Consider the following 18,988-nt stretch of genomic DNA (forward strand, 5'->3'; position numbering starts at 1 on the left):
TATTTCACAATATTACAGTTTTTCCTCTGTATTTTTAAGCAAATAAATGCAGCCTTAGTGAGCAAAACATTAAAACCAAATAGTAATGTTTCCAAACTGGTGTCACACACACACACACACACACACATATTCAGACTATTCTACAATCTGAGAAACAGCGTTTCACAACCCAGACTTCAGAAAGTGTGTTATTTTTCCCTGCAATAAAATCCCACATGTCAGTCAACTTGATATTTATTTTACTTTTAATTGCATCGTATCTGAATAGAAAAAATATCAGTGCAGCACTCTGTAACATATCCAGAAATATACTCGTTCCACATTTCATGAACTGAGGAAGGATCTTTTGAATCGTAGACACTGCTTTAGCCAAGTTGGAAAAAGAAAAAGCGGCCCAAATGTCTATATGGCACACCTTACGGAGAACTACGGCTAGATTTCAGCAAAGATGAACCGATGTTAACATGCATCAGCCGAGCAAAAAAAAAAAAAAAAAAAAATTATTTGACAGTGGTTTCGGAAGTCAACACATCATTAGCCATTAAACGTTTCTGTCGGAAAATACGGGGCCTTCACCTTTAGTCACGAGTTTCTACAAAGTCTGTTTCCATTTCTCTCTTTTTTTACACTTAGTACAAAATAACACATTTCTACCCGTTAGCACTTCGGTTCCTTAGGAGACTATAACATATATAATATATAATAATTTATTTTCAGTGTTCAAACAGACAGATCCAGTGTGACTGGATAACTAACATACTCTACCAGGTTCCAGTTGGCATTTAGGAGGCTTTTATACGTCCTCGATTTGCACTGAGCTCCTTAAACACAACTCAACGAGTTCCTTTTGCGCCGCCAATCGCGGCAAGTGTCTTATGCCGAATCCCTAGATGAGCGAAACGAGCACACTACAAATCCCAGAATGCACTGGTATCCTGCAGTCCTTTAGCGCGAGTCAGTGCATGTACTTCTGGGCTCGTACCTACGGATAGAGTTTAGTATTTTAACTCCTGTGTTAAAGCGAATATACATTCTGCTGTGCAAAACGGCCGATTCAAACTGGCTTCCTCCCGTCCCGTCATTTGCAGGTAAAAACCTCCGTCCTCTCGCTACAGGTGTTGCATTTCACAAAACAGCACCACTGGAATTTACAGTTGCATTGCCACACCTTGGTGTACTGATGCGTGTTGTAGCCCCGCCCACAGCACATGAGGTCACAGCCGTCCGTGTGTGGCGACGTCCGGTTGCACAGTCGCCCCTGCGTCCCCACGCTGCCCGTTTTGGCGTCCTCTTCGCAATAGTTGGGCGAGCGCTCGATGTAGACCAGGTCCGTTTCTAAGGGCTTCTGGTATTCGGGCGTCTTCTTCACCTTGAGGAAGGTGGGCTGGCGCAGACGGTCGGCGCGCACCACCTCCACGTGCACCGCCTTGTTGTACTTGTCCTTCAGGACGTAGCCGATCTCGCGGAACTTCGGTAACGTGGTCCAACACGTCTTGGTGGTGCAGGAACCTGACACGCCGTGACATTTACATTCCAGCTTCATCCGCTTTTCCAGAACCTGCAGAAAAAATCACAATAGATTAGCATTTACTAACTGGTTTACAAAGACAAAAAATGTCTTCTGGGGAAAGAAAGCAATCTTTAGGGTTGGGTATAGTTTGAGTTTTTTTATGATACCGGTGCCAAATCGACGCTTTTAAAACGGTACCGCTGCCTAAACGGTGCCTGAACCGATACTTAACCCTCTGGGGCTCTTCGGTCATTTCTGACCCGAATTTTTTAAAATAAAAAATGTTAAACATCGTAGCTTCATCGGAATGGTCCGAAACTTGGTGACTTTATTGGTACTTGGTATATGAACACCCCAAAAAATTGGGGACAGGATTTGAAAAGTCTTAGTGGTCGTAAAAAAAATAGTCACACTCAGAACCTTAGGGTCAAAAATGACCCGCATAGGAAATGAATGAGAAATTGGCAAAAATATGAAAATACAGAGTTTTTTTGTGCATACAATCTACAAATCAGCCAGGATGCTGAAAAAAGGACTCAACAGTGAAGGGGTGAATCTCTAAAACATCAAGAGTGCAAAACAGACAAAAAAAATCACACACACACAAAAAAAAAACACAATTAGCTTTTGGAATGGCACGCGTTAAATTGTGTGTGTGCGTGTGTTTTTGTGTGTATAAGTGTGTGTGTGTGTGTGAGTTTTTTTGTCTGTTTTGCACTCTTGATGTTTTAGAGATTCACCCCTTCACTGTTGAGTCCTTTTTTCCTGCATCCTGGCTGATTTTTAGATTGTATGCACAAAAAAACTAATTTCCCATTAATTTCCTATGGGGGTCATTTTTGACCCGAAGGTCCTGAGTGTGGCTATTTTTTTTTTTACGACCACTTAGACTTTTCAAATCCTGTCCCCATATACCAAGTACCAATAAAGTCACAAAGTTTCGGACCATTCCGATTGTTAACATTTTTTTATAAAATGCAAGATCCACTATAGTGGTAAAAATGTGCTATTGCATGATATATATATATATATATATATATATATATATATATATATATATATATATATATATATATATATATATATATATATATATATATATATATAATTTTGTTATTATATTCAATGGGAAAAAATGGGTCATAATTATTGCATAAATATTAATTATAAATCATAAAATTATCTCAAAACACCAAAAAGAAAAGAAAAAATATTATTGAACAAAAATATATTTCATTGATTTTACTCAAATCTTTTTTATCTTAATCCCGCCCTCCGGGTCATTTTTGACCCGAAGGTCCTGAGTGTGACCCATAAATGAAGAACCCCAGAGGGTTAATCATCTTATTCGCCGTATCCCCCAGGGTTAGATAAGTCCATACACACCATTCTCATCTCTGTGTGTGCCATAACAATGTCTGACGCACCCACCGCTAGCCTAGCTTAGCACAAAGACTGGAGGTAAATGGCTCCAGCTAGCCAACTGCTCATTACGTGACAAAACAACACCAACATTTTCCTTAGGGGTGGTTAATCTGTCTGATTTCCCGATTCGATTCGATTACGATTATTGAAGTCCCGATTCGATTACAGACGATTTTCGATTATTAACGATTCTCGATTAGCGATTATTGATTTTCCATTTCACAACAGTAAACGAAAATACACTACAAAGTGATTGCAGTATAAAAAAAAAGTCAGCTACTGAATTACTTAACTCTTTTATTGAGTAACAACAACTCAAAGCACTTGTCGTGTAGTGTCGTGTAGTTACACAGAAATGAATACATCACATTGTGTTGTGACTCATCAAGTTGAACTAAACAATAACAAATAAATGAAAGGCTTATTTCCTTTAAGAAGTAGATCAGAACCAACATACTGTAGAAATTGGACAATTTTCTTCTAGAAAATTCCTCTCGTTCGTTTCCTGACGTGAGAAAGACAAAAGGGGAAAAAACGACAGAAGAAAAACGGGTTCGTGTCGGAGGAGTGTCGAGGCCCGTTCGGTTCCGTGAGCGGGAGCCGCGGGTCGGTGCAGCGGAGCGGCGGTGTGTTTCCAGCATCAGTCCGGCTGTGTGTGTGTGTGTGTGATCCGCTCATCGCGTCCTCAGGATCGAGATATATCCACACCAGTTTCAGAACACCATCCACAGAACCGGAAGTGAGCGGCGCTACCCATACACGTCGTTTTCATATGGATTTTAAAGTTACTTTTCATGCAAGAGAAACATGCATTTAAGCCAGTGAGATGTGAACAGAAGCATGAAGGAGAATATGTTGAGTTGTGTGTGATATTTCTGTCATGATACATGTGGTGGTGAACGAATATTGAATCTGTTCACGTCTTTCACGTTTTATCATTAAAGCTTTTTTTGCATTTGTCAAAAGATATTATTTGTCTTAATATTAAATAATTATTCATTAATAAAACGTATACATTTAGTTTTCAGGGACTTTCATCTTTTCAAGTATTTCTGCAGAAATGCCATGATATGGGCTTAAGAGTCACAAGTTTTTGTGTTTTACGTTTTTTTGCATTTTTTTTTTTTTATTATGTGCCGTTTAAATTCGTTTTAAATATTATTTTAGAAATATTTTATATTATGTCCTATTTGTTTTCTTTCAGAGAAACACATGTTTCACTTTAAGGCCTAGTATTAAATGGTTACTACAAAATAATACTAATATATCTGTAGTCAAATGAGAAACACTTTACAACATGTTATACATTTATTAATATTTTTTAAATAAAAACTGTGTATAGTTTTAGCCTGTTTCCATGAAGTATAAAGCATGATCAACAGGCTATGTTTTAAAATGTTGATCATTGTACATCATGACATGCATATTATATGAACAGAAAAGTGACTTTATTTAAAAGTATTGTTGTTAAATATTGTAGACATCGATCCGATCATATAGCGCAACTATGAATGTTTAAGCCCTGCCCCTCACTTCCGGTTCTGTGGATGGTGTTCTGAAACTGGTGTTCTGAAACTGGTGTTCTGAAACTGGTGTTCTGAAACTGGTGTTCTGAAACTGGTGTTCTGAAACTGGTGTTCTGAAACTGGTGGTCTGAAACTGGTGGTCTGAAACTGGTGTTCTGAAACTGGTGTTCTGAAACTGGTGTTCTGAAACTGGTGTTCTGAAACTGGTGTTCTGAAACTGGTGTTCTGAAACTGGTGTGCTGCGGGGCTGCAGCTGGATACTATTGTCAGGATCGCCTTTATTCCCGCGAATGTGCGCGTCGATGTGTGTCGCGCTCGCTCATCTGAAGCGCTCATAAATCTGCGGATTGAAGGCGTTTATTCGGTGTTTGTGCGCTAATCTGAGCCGTGCTAACGCGCTAATGCTAATGTGCCTGAGCTCCAGAGGAGGCGAGGCGGGAGGATTTCTAGAGTGTTCCCTCAGAATCATCTCAGCATTAACGACAGATTTACATTCATCTAATGAACACACACACACACACACACACACGGTGGTAGTGTCAGGTTTAGATCAATAAAAAAATCGATTTTTGAAAATTGAATGATCGATTCATGCTCGTCCATAACATACTCGCGATTAATCGATAATCGATTTTTTTTCACCACCCCTAATTTTCCTATTTACATGTTGTGATGTGTAATCACATCGTGTACTAAGGCCGACGGAAAATGAAAAGTTGTGATTTTCTAGACCGATATGGCTAGGAACTATACTCTCATTCCTGCGTAATAATCGGCACAATGTTAGGTGCGCAATACAGTGTCTTTGAGAATCGATACACTATTGCCAAACATAATATCGCAATATTCACGAGTATCTATATTTTCTTACACCCCTAGTCATTGCCGCTTTCAGTGTGTTTTTTTGCTAGTACTTATGAGCATTTAAATGTCTGTAACCTAAAATAAACATGATGTGGTGGAAAACGTTGTGATCAGTGTTGTGCAAGTTACTTCCAAACTGTAATACATTACAGATTACTTGTTACTGTTATTTAAAAGTAATTCGTTACCTTACAGTATTACTGTCTCAGAATTGTAACGCGTTACATTACTCCTGTATTACATTTGAGTTACTTTCACCAAAATAACTACAGAAGTAGAACTTAACATTCTTAAATGACAAAATGTAGGTTACTAGAGCATTTTACACCCAGTAGAAGGCGATATGATGTAGCATAATGATTGTGGGCTATCCTACTAACAATATAGCATATCATTGGCAAAGTGAAGGCTCAAGACAATGCAAGAAAGGATGAATCACAAACGATCCAAATCTGTTAAAGTATGGTATCGGTAAAGTGATTATCTGGCAATAGCTTGGATCTGTTCATATTAGACACAACAGAACTGTATGTAAACTCTAATGCCATGACAAGATGCACATTTGTTCTTTTCTTATTGTTGTCATTATTTTATTCTCTTTGAATTCAAGAGGTTCACAACACAAAAACGTCATGTTTTTTTTTTTAATTGCTAGTGCTAATTCGCGACGTCGATAGTTCTTTCAGTTGCATTTGACTGCATTTGCCTATTACGTTCTTCTTGTCCTTATCTCTGACAAACTGGAAGTAATGCGCATACGTCCATCTCGCGAATGTACAGTCATCTTCTGCCATCTTCATCCATTAAGCCTTGTTTACTTTCGTTTGGCTCCGCAGCACGAGCCTCCGCTGACTGCGCACACGCTCGCCGTTGTGCGATTCTTTGAAATGACATCTTTAAGAGCCTTTAAGCTCTGGAAAGCTCTTACAAACTTGGACTATTGACCACGAACAGGTTATAACTGACTTGCATTTTTCATTCGCTGTCTCGCGATCTTGTTGGGTTGTTTTTTTTTTTTTTTTTTTTGAACAATGACATTTTTGGATAAAAGTGTGTTGTAACGCGAGCGGTATTGAACATGTCCCGAGTAAAATATTTGCAATTTTATAAATACTAATTGATTAGTAATGGCTTCACACCAGACGCGAATGAAGCGTTTTGCGCGAGTGATTTACATGAAGTCAATGCAAAGACGCGAATAGACATTCTCATTTGACGCGTGATTCGCGCAAGTTGAAAAATCGGAATTTTGGCGGATATTCACGCCACGTTAACCAATCAGGAGCTTGCTCTAGTAGTGACAACAATGAGGACAAAATAATATGGTTTATATTAATCATATATTAATATGTGGTTCAGACAAGTGTGCATATGATTATCACTGTGATAACATTAAATGACATGAAACACAACCCAGTCTCATTTTGTTAAATGCAAGTTTATGTATGATCAATAATACAAAAGTATAAGTAAAAGGTATAATATGCTATACATGAAATAAAGAAAACAATTCAGTCAAACATTCAAAGTCAGTGCTAGTCGTCTACAACTGTAACGTAAAGTTAAATAGCCTAAAAATAAAAAAGTAATGAAACTTCACTTTGCCCTCAGCCTGAACGATTTACCAGGGAACAAATTATAGATCCATGAGACCAAAGATCGTCCGTTACATCTACACAAGACGAATTATAGCTGGAGACGCCACAGAGACATCAGAGCCAGCGGCAGACGGCAGAAGGACTGGACGAGGAAAGGCTGCGCTCGCCGGGGTTAATGAGCGCTGCTGATCCACTGGAGCTCACAACTCCAAAAACGGCAGATCAAATGTTCAAATAGGCGCTCTCTTTATAAATAAACCACAGATTTGAGCTTTAAACAACTACATTATCGCCTGAAAAAGTCTTAAAACTACATTGTCACACATTAACAGTAGTATATTTACAGAAAAGACGTCAAGTGTGAACACAGCCCATGTCAGCCATTTCTCAACGAGACCAGCCGCTGGCAGAAGCTCCGCCCATGACGCGCATTCACGTCTATTGTTAAGAATGTCACTCACGAATGAAGCGAGTAAATTCAAAATGTTAAAGCGTCCAACTACGCGCAATTTATTTGCGCCCGGTTTGAACGCACCATTACACTACTGCGTTACAGCAAAAAGTAATGTGTTACTGTAATGCATTACTTTTGTAAGGCGTTACTCCCAACACTGATTGTGATGTGTGACGACGAGCGCGTGAAATGTCAAAGCGCAAAAGCACGTTTGAATTTAAGTGCCACCGAAATATGTGTTCTGATGTGGTCCGGTTACATACTGGTTATATAGGTACTGGTGCCTTACCGGGTTTCGGTACCCAGCCCTATACCTCAGTGCGCATTGAGCTCCGCATGACCGTTTCAAACTAACCTGCCAGACTCACAGCGCTTGCAGAGATAGCGCTTCACATGCACATATATTTATTTATAAATTGAAGCCTTTGCGATTTCATAATCTCACTAAGCCAAATCCTGATTTTGGTTTAATTTCAGCCAATCGTGCAGCCCTAGATAACCTCACACAAGCACAAAACATATATATTGTGACAAACAAACACTCGCACAGAAGCTCGCACATCACGTGAAGATCGCGCGCAGAGAGCAGCAGAAACGCAGTGTCAACGCCGTCCTGTGACTAAAGTAAAGTCACTAAAGTAGTTTAGAAACTCAACCGTTATAGCATATATTTCAATACCTTTGAAGTACAAACCACAGCTTCATAATGAATAGAGACGGTTGAGTAATTCACACACACAATCACTCTCTCATTAATGCATTCAAATAAATGTAATGTAGGCCTATGTGTTAATCTAATGTGTTAATGTACAAGCAGAAATCTGCCCCATAGACAATAACTGCTGAAAGAGAACCGTTCCCTTGAAGTATTTTAAAATCACAAAGAAATGCACTTTTTCATTAGAAAAAAAAAATCCACCTTTAATAGTAGAAAATATTTCCTTATCAGGAACTTACTCAAAAAATGAAAAGCAAAAAAAAAAAAGCAAAATAATCGTTCATTAATCGTAATCGAGGTAAAATGTTCAATTAATCAAGGTTTTTTATTTTTGGTTAAATCGTTACAGCCCTATTATTACACTGTGTAATAATAATGCTGGGTTAAAAATAACCCAAGTTGGATTAAAAATGGACTAACCCAGCAATTGGGTTATTTGAACCCAGCAATTGAGTTGTTTTAAGCAAACATTTAACCCAACCGCTGGGTTAAAACAACCCAAATGCTGGGTTAGTCCATTTTCAACCCAACTTGGGTTATTTTTAACCCAGCATTTTTTAGAGTGTACATCATATTGTTCCATGTGTTAGCATGTTGTTTTTTTCTTTAGTTTTTGTTTTAAAAAAATGTGTTAATATTCTATACAACATTGTATTATAAAGTATGATATATTATATTATGCGATATGTGTAGGTATGGTATTGTATTGTACGATTATACAGTTCTATTGCTATTGGTCTCCACTTGATATCCGATATGAAGTGTTAACTTAAGTTTACATACACTGCCCTAATGTAAATAAAATACTGTATATAACACAGAATAAATAATAATACCGTGTTCAGCACGTCAAGTGACGGCCACATCTTAAACAACCAATTTTGTGTAAAAATGTCAGTCAAGAAGGGCTTAAATGATCATTATACAGATCATTCATCAGACTGGAGAGGGAAGGTCAAGCCGACCACATTGCATTGTGGGATACAGTATCTCACGTATTCCATGCATACAGAAAATTTCCAAACGGTGCACATTCTGCACACTTCAGGAATAGTTAGTATGCTATTCTGAACACTCTGGAGACACGGAAATCAGCCTTTTTCTGGTTTGCATTGGGCTGTTTGGAAGACGAGCATGTTCATGCAGTGGAAAAACCATATGCTGGCATACGGACGATCTAATGTGCTACATTAATACAGCCGGAGACTTCAGACGCTCTCTGCCAGTTACCCATCAAACCTACTCTGTAATTCCCTCTACCTTCCTGCGCACCACATCTATGAGCAGGAAAAATAAATATAAATCTCCTACGGCCAAACACCATGATACTCCACGTCAGAAGTGGATTATTGAGCCTTTTAATGAATTGCAGATCTTTTCGCGAGCAACATGAAGAAAATCGTCTAGCAAAAATGCATCTGCATGCACAGTCTGTTGCAAAGAAAAGGGAAATGTTTTATTTTTAGATTTACGTTGGATATCAATACTTTTTCCAGACCCTTTTCTCTGTCTGGCACGACTCCTCGCCCAAAGCAATTATCATTTCCCTGGAAAACACATGTAAACTAATCGATCGATCCCACAAAACCAGCTTGACCCACGCGAGGCCTGTGTCTGTGCAAGAACAAAAGAGGTGGAGGGATGCTTTATAAACGTCTACATTAAAGTTCCCTATGACTCTTATGAATGCTGCCAGTTTTCAATTTTTAATAAAACAAATGGTTCCTAATTGGGCACTGAAAGAATTATGCTAACAGAATAAATATATTATTATGATTTTACATTTCAAAACTTAGTGAGCTGCCTACATAAGGCATATAAATAAATGAAAACAATTTATATTTATTATTTTTACGTAACATACTGTAAATAACGACATATGTATATTTATATGTGCTGTCAAATCGATTATTCGCATCCAAAATAAAAGTTAATGTTTACATAATATATATGTGCACTGTGTATAATTATTATTCGTATATAAATACACACACATGCATGTATATACTGTATATATATTTATATAATTTGTATTATATGTAAATCTCAATATTTTATATATAAATATTTAAAAAAAGCTTAAATATATACATGCATGTGTGTGTATTTATATACGAATAATAATTATACACAGTACAATGTAAATTTGACAGCACATATATAAGGGTCAGTGACATATAAGATAAATAATAATTGTTTTAAGATAGAAAAGTTTTAAAATGCATTTTTATGTCCAAAAAAATGTATGGTGTTGATTCATATTGGTTTTTACAGCTTTTAAGACCGCATTAATTCATTATTAAACAAGATTTCTGATTTTACCACCCAGAAAATGTCAGGTGGTGCGACCATATATTCATTTAAAATAATATACATATATAATATACATATTAATCATTGTAAAATGCATATCACATGGTAAATTCCCTTTCCCTTTTCTATGTATTGCCCATTTAGTCCAATTCATATAAACGGACACTTTTCTATGTGTTCAGAACACAATTTTCCATAAGGAGTTTTAATGTTTTTTTGTATTATTATTATTATTTGTATACATTATATAATGGTTTACATTTATATTTCTTACTTCATTTTGCAATTGCAGTGGGAATTGATACTTTTAAATGTAAATTTGCTGGTCGCACCACCTGACATTTTAGGCCTTTGGAACACCACAACTCAAAAAGTCAATTGAATAAAATAAAAAAAGTATCTTATAAAGAAAATATTGTAGATCAATTTGATATGTGACATGTATTTTATTTTTATTTTTTTTAGGAAAAGAATGAATTTGGACAAAAAAAAAATACATGTCATGTCATTGACCCATAAATATATATATGTCGTTATTTACAGTATGTTACGTAAAAATAATACATATGCAGTTTTTTCATTTTACAATATATATATATATATTAAAACAAAGGTATATATAATTTAACATTTTATTTGAGTACCTTTTATTTCACTATTTATAAAATCATGTGTTTTTTAGATAAAATATTTACATATCATTTTAAATATGTAGATATAGATAATATGTAAATGTAAACTTGCAAATAATGTATAAAAATGAAATGTATATATATATATACACACAGCATACATAGAAGGCTATATATAATAACTTTTTATTTCACTATATATATATATTGTGTGTTTGTGTAAAATATCTACATATAATATTATTTACAGAATACTGTAAAATATAAACAAACAATATATATCTTATAATATATTGTTTATATTTTAAGCCAGGCAGCTCATCTGAATGTTTCATTAATTCTGCCAAGCAGTAATTTGAATTCATAACATGTAAAGTGGATTTTAAACAATTAACATATTATTCCCTTGTAAAACATTGATTATCTGAACACCCGAAGCGCTATTGAAATCAGTTCCACGTGGCTTCAATACATCAACGTTGACTCTGCGGAGAAATACGTTCATGACTAATGTTGATTCAACGTACACCGAGCCAACGTGTGCCCGCAGGCAATGGCGTTTCAAAATGAACGATGTGTTACTTCACAAGCCGTCCGAAGGCCCGCAGCGCTGTTTACATTTGCCTGGATACGCTTACATCCACAACGCTAATGTGGACCAGTGTTGCCCCGGCTCGCTCAAACCACACACACGTATGATAGCAATTGAAATTCCAGAGCGGCAACTTCCATCTTCCCCCCATCCAGAGTCATATGGTACGTCCCGTCCCCCCTTACCCTATGATGCTATGGCTCCATGAATGCCATTGTGGGTCCTCTATAAAAGCCTGACTCAATGGAGCGAGGGTTGTGTTTTCAGTGCTGCAGAAAGACTCGCAATAATATCCTGTTACAGGCTTTAGACTTGATGATTCCATACAGCGGCCCGCGATGGGATTGGACGGCCTCCAACTGGCAACCGCGGACCTGGGGCTCAATCCCGGCTCGGCTCAGGCTCGCTCACACCATAAAGCCTTGTGTTATTAATTAGATCCATTTGTCACCGGAGTGCATGCGGTTCTGCTGTTTCAGAGCATGTTGTTTTGTGTTCTTGGATGACTAACAGCTATCAAACAAACAAACATGGCCAAAGCGGCATGCGGCCAAACCGAGCTTGAACCGGCATCAAGGCGCGAACCCAGAAAACACACAGTAATTGGCTGAAGCCAAACGAGTGTCTGAAAATGGCCACCTGAAACACCTGTTTGAGACGCGAGCAACCACCTAAACTGTGAAGATGAACCGTGCCGCATGTCTGCGTGGAGACAATTACAAAAACCCTCTAGATGCATTCGTCTTTTCAGCAAGAATTAATGGATAAGAAATTTTCCGAAAAGAATTCGTTATTTGTTTCTTCAACTAAATGTCGGCCAAAAAGTGCTTCCAAGACTCAATGTTTTAAAGCCTCTGACATCTAAAACAGATTAAGCCACATTGTCTGGAAGATTTTCCCAACCGTGCAGTCAAACAAAATGGATAAATGTTTCTGCGAGACGACCACGACCAATGTTGGTAAATTGTCAAATTAAAACGCTCTTGAGAAATAACAAACGAACGCATGAGAACTTTCCCCCTGACGATTTTCTTCAAGTCAACGCTGGCCAAAAAACTCTTACGAGCTTCAAAGATTGTAGAAAAGCTTGTGAAGTCTAAACTGATTGAGAAGCATTGTCTGGACGATTTTTCTAATCATGCAGTGTGACGACTCCTGTGTTATGTTCAGTGCTTGAAGTGGGAAAAGAAAGTGGCGGTACTCAGAGGGGGCGGGGCTTTGTTAAGGGCGTGGTTATAGTCGATAATTCAAGCAGGTCCATATTTTAAAGCTCTTTCTAACTTGTACTCAGCCTTAAAACTAATATATAGTTCTTTTAATTGTTTAACTGTGGCATTAGTTACAATAAGGGTTTATTTACAAAGCAAGACCTCATTACCATGCAGGCCAATGTTAACTTTTGTCTTTCGTTTTTCTAATCAAATAGCAACATAGTTAGAAACTATAACATGCCACAGGTGTAATATACATCTTTAGTGAAAAATATATTCCCTTAACTGATTATCTATTATAAATTCTAGAGCTGCCACTAACGACTATTTTTATATCGATTAATCTATCGACTAATGTATCGTTTAATCTATCGACTAAATATCGATTAATCTATCGACTAATTTATCGCTTAATCTATCGACTAATTTATCGATTGATCTATCGACTAAATATCGGTTAATCTATCGATTAATTTATCTCTTAATCTATCAACTAATTTATCACTTAATCTATCGACTAATTTATCGATTAATCTGTCGACTAAATATCGATTAATCTATCGGCTAATTTATCGATTAATCTATCGACCAAATATCAACTGATCTATCGACTAATTTATCATTTAATCTATCGACCAAATATCAACTGATCTATCGACTAATTTATCATTTAATCTATCGGCTAAATATCAATTAATCTATCAACTAATTTATCGATTAATCTATCTACTAAATATTGATTAATCTATCGACTAATTTGTCGCTTAATCTATCGACTAATTTATCACACTAATTTTCAAAATTTCATTTCATTTAACTTGCAATGTTGGCCTTCAGTAGTGTACTATAAAGTATAAATGTAAACAAGCCCTTGACAAAATGTAAGACTAAAAGAGTAAAAATGTCAAAAGGTACAACATAACAAAAAAAGAGAATATCAGCAAATTTCTTTTTATATAGATTAGTGTTGTCACGATACCAAAATTATGACTTCGATACGATACCATACTACCTCAATACCAATACTGAATCCATACCATGGCAAAAAACTGTAAAAGTAATTAAATACCCTATAAACTCACTTGGCCGGCGTGTTCCTGCCCTGCTTCACACAGAATATGAGCTCCGGCCCTTTAAGAGCTGCACGGACCAAATTCATTGTAACACCCGATTTCTCACTCAACTCTGTATACGTTCACTAAAGACATATCCGACTGCGTTTACCCGAATACTCGCCAGGATGTGCATCTTTACATATTTTTTACCATTCAAACCCAATAATCCGCTAAACTGGCGTTGCGATCTGTCTGAGTGAAAGGCGTGTGCGATTCAAGTCAGAGTCCAGCAGCGCGAACATGTCCCGGCCGCGCCGTACTTTTCTGTTGCTTTCTTTTCCCTGAGCTGCGCGTATATATTTGACTGTTCTGCTTCCATTATTTAGTGAACGGTCACACACACACGTCCTCACTCCTGCTGTCACACATCGACGCACATTAAGAAATGCTGCTCTTATTAGAGTGCTGTCATTTTTAAAGTCCCGGTACTAATACAATTTCATATTGTACCCAACTTACCCAGTCGACTAAAAATATTGACGTCGACTAATTAACGGCATCGACGCAGTCGATTGTATCGACCAATAGCGACAGGCCTAATAAATTCTACAACTAGTCAAAATTTACCACAATAAATAAAATAGAACGTGATAAATTCTAGTAAATGTGGTCATCATGAGTTTCATGAGGTTGTGATTGATAATCAGCTAAAATTCAATGACCACATTACTGCAACAACCCGGTTCTGCAGATTTGTACTATTCAACATTAGGAAGATTAGACCCTTCCTATCAGATCATGCCACACAGCTCCTGGTCCAAGCTCTTGTTCTCTCCAGACTGGACTACTGTAATGCTCTTCTAGCGGGCCTTCCGGCATGCACTATCAAACCCTTGCAACTGATCCAGAATGCAGCGGCGAGGTTGGTCTTTAGTGAGCCGAAGAGAGCGCACGTCACGCCTCTCTTCATCAGTCTGCACTGGCTACCAATAGCCGCTCGCATCAAATTCAAGGCACTGGTGCTCGCCTTCAAAACATCCACTGGCTCTGCACCAATATACCTAAACTCGCTCGTTCAGACTTACACACCCTCCAGGAGCTTACGTTCTGCCAGTGAGCGATGCCTTGTGGTGCCATACCAGAGAGGCATGAAATCGCTCTCACGGACCTTTTCCTGGACCGTTCCCACCTGGTGGAATGACCTGCCGATCTCAATTCGTGCGGCCGAGTCTGTAGCCATTTTCAAAAAACGTCTAAAGACACATCTTTTCCAGCAACACCTGACCGATCGAGAATAGCACTTATCATTCTATTCATTGTCTGTCTGTCTAATTTATTTAATTTATTAAAAAACATTCTGTTCTGTGCTAGATTAACTAAGACTTGTTACAGCACTTGCATATTGTTGATACTGTTGCCCTTGACTGCTCTAGCTGCTTCTATTGCTCTCATTTGTAAGTTGCTTTGGATAAAAGTGTCTGCTAAATGACTAAATGTAAATGTTTATAAAGCTTTCCCCTCTTTTCATCAGTCATTTTAGTGGCTGTTTTAGCTCATGTTCGACTTTCTCCGTGGTGTTTTACTACACTCTCAATAGAGTTCAAATGGGACGCACATTTTATCATCAGCGTCGCATAGGAACGCTCGTGCAAATCTTTGTTTATACTCAACGCGTAACAAATGGGGGCTCGTCCGGGATCTGAACCCGGGACCTCTCTCACACAAAACATTAGGACGAATGGTCTTGAAGGAACAAGGTCGAATCAAAGAGCCTCACCTTTCGCCCAGCTTCGTTGTTATGAAGGTTCATCAGCCGTCTGGCATTTTTTTTAATCTCCCGGGCGTCCACAAACTTTCGGGAGAACTCGATGCCGTATTTGATGTCCGCGGAGCATCCGCCCCATTTCCAGCCCTCCTCCTGGTTGTAGTAGCCCTGTTTCTCCCTGTCGCAGCCGCAGTGGCTCATGTTTCCCTGGCTGCATGCGGCCGTGACGGCGTGGGCGACCCCAGCGGCGGTGATGGCGTAGGTGAATGCCGCCTCCCTGCTGCCTGGGGGGAAGAGGGAACATGCTGTGATATCTGCTCAGTAGGACTCAAACGCAAACTAGCAAATCAATATTTTGTGGTAAATAGTGGTCGTAGTAAAGCTAGCATCACTTTTATCATGTGTGTTGCTGGGGAGAGGCGTGCTGTTACTATACTAAGTGTTCACACACATGATTTCCACATGCTGGATGGGGAAAAAAACTGCATAGTAACACCCTAGCAACCAGCCAAAATACACTGGGTAACCACATAACATTGTGCTAAAAACCTTAGCAACAATCCAAAGCAGAACACCCAGGCAATCAGATAACTAATACACGTTAGCAACATCCTAGCAACCAGCCAGAATACCCTTGACAATGACATAACATTGTCCTAAAAACAAATTAGAAAACCTTAGCAACTGCATAGCAACCACATAACATTGTTCTAAAAAACAATTAGACCACTTCTACAACTGTAGAGCAACACCTGATCTGGCAAAATATAACACTGTGCTTTAAATAATTATAACACCTAAGCAACTGCATGGCAACACCCTAGCAACCAGCTAGACCATCCAGCCAATCACATAACATTGTTCTAAAAAAAATTAGAACACCTTAGCAACAGCCCAGCAACCACAAATTGTTCTAAAAAAATTATGCAGAAGAAACAGCATAGCAACGCCCTAACAACCACATAACACTATGCTTAAAAACTACAACTGCAGAGCAAGACCCTAGCTAACAAAATATAACCTTGTGCTATAAATAATTATAACACCCTACCAACTGCATGGCAACACCCTAGCAACCAGCTAGACCACCCAGGCAATCACATAACTATGCTAAAAACCAATAGAAGAACACCTTAGCAACTATATAGCAACATCCTAGAAACCGGCCAGAACACCCTGGCAATCACATAGCCTTGTACTAACACCCTAGCAAAATATAACATAGAATCTGCTAAAAAAACAATTAGAACACCTGCATGACAACACTCTAGCAACCAGCCAGAACACCCAGGCAATCACATAACTGCTAAACACCAATAAAAAACACCTAAACAAGTGCAAAATCCTAGCAACCACAAAACATTGTACTAAAAACAATTAGACCACCTCTAATACTGAAGAGCAACACCCTAGCAACCAGCCAGAACACCCAGGCAATCACATAACTTCTAAACACCAATAAAAGAACACCTTAGCAGGTGCAACATCCTAGCAACCAGCCACAACACCCTAGCAACCACAAAACATTGTACTAAAATCAAATTAGAACATTTTAGTCACATAACTGCTAAAAACCAATAAAAGAACACCTTAGCAACTGCATATCAACAGCCTAGCAACCACACAACATTGTTCTAAAGAAAACAAACTAGAACGCAGATTAAACAGCATAGCAACACCCTAGCAACCAGATAACATTGTGCTAAAAACAATTAGACCATCTCTACAACTGCATAACAACACCCTAGCAACCAACCAGAACACCCAGGCAATCACATAACTGCTAAACACCAATAAAAGAACACCTTAGCAGGTGCAACATCCTAGCAACCAGCCACAACACCCTAGCAACCACAAAACATTGTACTAAAATCAAATTAGAACATTTTAGTCACATAACTGCTAAAAACCAATAAAAGAACACCTTAGCAACTGCATATCAACAGCCTAGCAACCACACAACATTGTTCTAAAGAAAACAAACTAGAACACAGATTAAACAGCATAGCAACACCCTAGCAACCAGATAACATTGTGCTAAAATCAATTAGACCATCTCTACAACTGCAGAGGAACACCCTAGCAACCAGCCAGAACACCCAGGCAATCACATAACTGCTAAACACCAATAAAAGAACACCTTAGCACGTGCAACACCCTAACAATCAGCCACAACACCCTAGCAACCACATAACATTGTACTAAAATCAAATAAGAACATTTTAGTCACATAACTGCTAAAAACCAATAAAAGAACACCTTAACAACTGCATATCAACAGCCTAGCAACCACACAACATTGTTCTAGAGAAAACAAACTAGAACGCAGAAGAAACAGCATAGCAACACCCTAGCAACCAGATAACATTGTGCTAAAAACAATTAGACCATCTATACAACTGCATGGCAACACCCTAGCAACCAGCCAGAACACCCAGGCAATCACATAACTGCTAAACACCAATAAAAGAACACCTTAGCAGGTGCAACATCCTAGCAACCAGCCACAACACCCTAGCAACCACAAAACATTGTCCTAAATTCAAATTAGAACATTTTAGTCACATAACTGCTAAAAACCAATAAAAGAACACCTTAGCACCTTCATATCAACAGCCTAGCAACCACACAACATTGTTCTAAAGAAAAAAAACTAGAACCCAGAAGAAACAGCATAGCAACACCCTAGCAACCAGATAACATTGTGCTAAAATCAATTAGACCATCTCTACAACTGCATGGCAACACCCTAGCAACCAGCCAGAACACCCAGGCAATCACATAACTGCTAAACACCAATAAAAGAACACCTAAGCACGTGCAACACCCTAACAATCAGCCACAACACCCTAGCAACCACATAACATTGTACTAAAATCAAATTAGAACATTCTAGTCACATAACTGCTAAAAACCAATAAAAGAACACCTTAGCAACTGCATATCAACAGCCTAGCAACCACACAACATTGTTCTAAAGAAAACAAACTAGAACGCAGAAGAAACAGCATAGCAACACCCTAGCAACCAGATAACATTGTGCTAAAAACAATTAGACCATCTCTACAACTGCATGGCAACACCATAGCAACCAGCCAGAACACCTAATATAATGGCAGCAACCTTTGCATGTGCAAACACCACTCGCGTTTTCTCTTGAAATGATAAAAAAGGCTAAATTTGTTAGAAAAACCAAATGATTTGGTCTCTTTACATAATGACAAAAAAATGAGTGTATGGAATATAAAAACATGAATTTCAAATCCGATGAGAATTGATGATTAGCCTGTGCAGATGACAGATATAGCGTTTCTGTGCACCTTTG

General features: G+C 38.2%; 1 protein-coding gene across 1 annotated transcript in view; it reads right to left on the reverse strand.

The window, feature by feature from the left end:
- Positions 1-219: 219 nt before the first annotated feature.
- Positions 220-18,988, reverse strand: part of wnt7bb (wingless-type MMTV integration site family, member 7Bb) — a 65,877-nt gene continuing 47,108 nt past the window's right edge. Inside the window, exons 3-4 of the mRNA XM_079809099.1 lie at positions 15,676-15,947; positions 220-1,558 (exon numbers count right to left, since the gene is read on the reverse strand). Of these exons, the coding sequence (XP_079665225.1) occupies positions 1,079-1,558; positions 15,676-15,947 (752 nt within the window). The 3' untranslated portion in view covers positions 220-1,078. The remainder of the gene's footprint in view (positions 1,559-15,675; positions 15,948-18,988) is intronic.

This window comes from Gobio gobio, assembly GCF_949357685.1.
Source record: "Gobio gobio genome assembly, chromosome: 25".
Lineage (NCBI taxonomy): Eukaryota > Metazoa > Chordata > Actinopteri > Cypriniformes > Gobionidae > Gobio > Gobio gobio.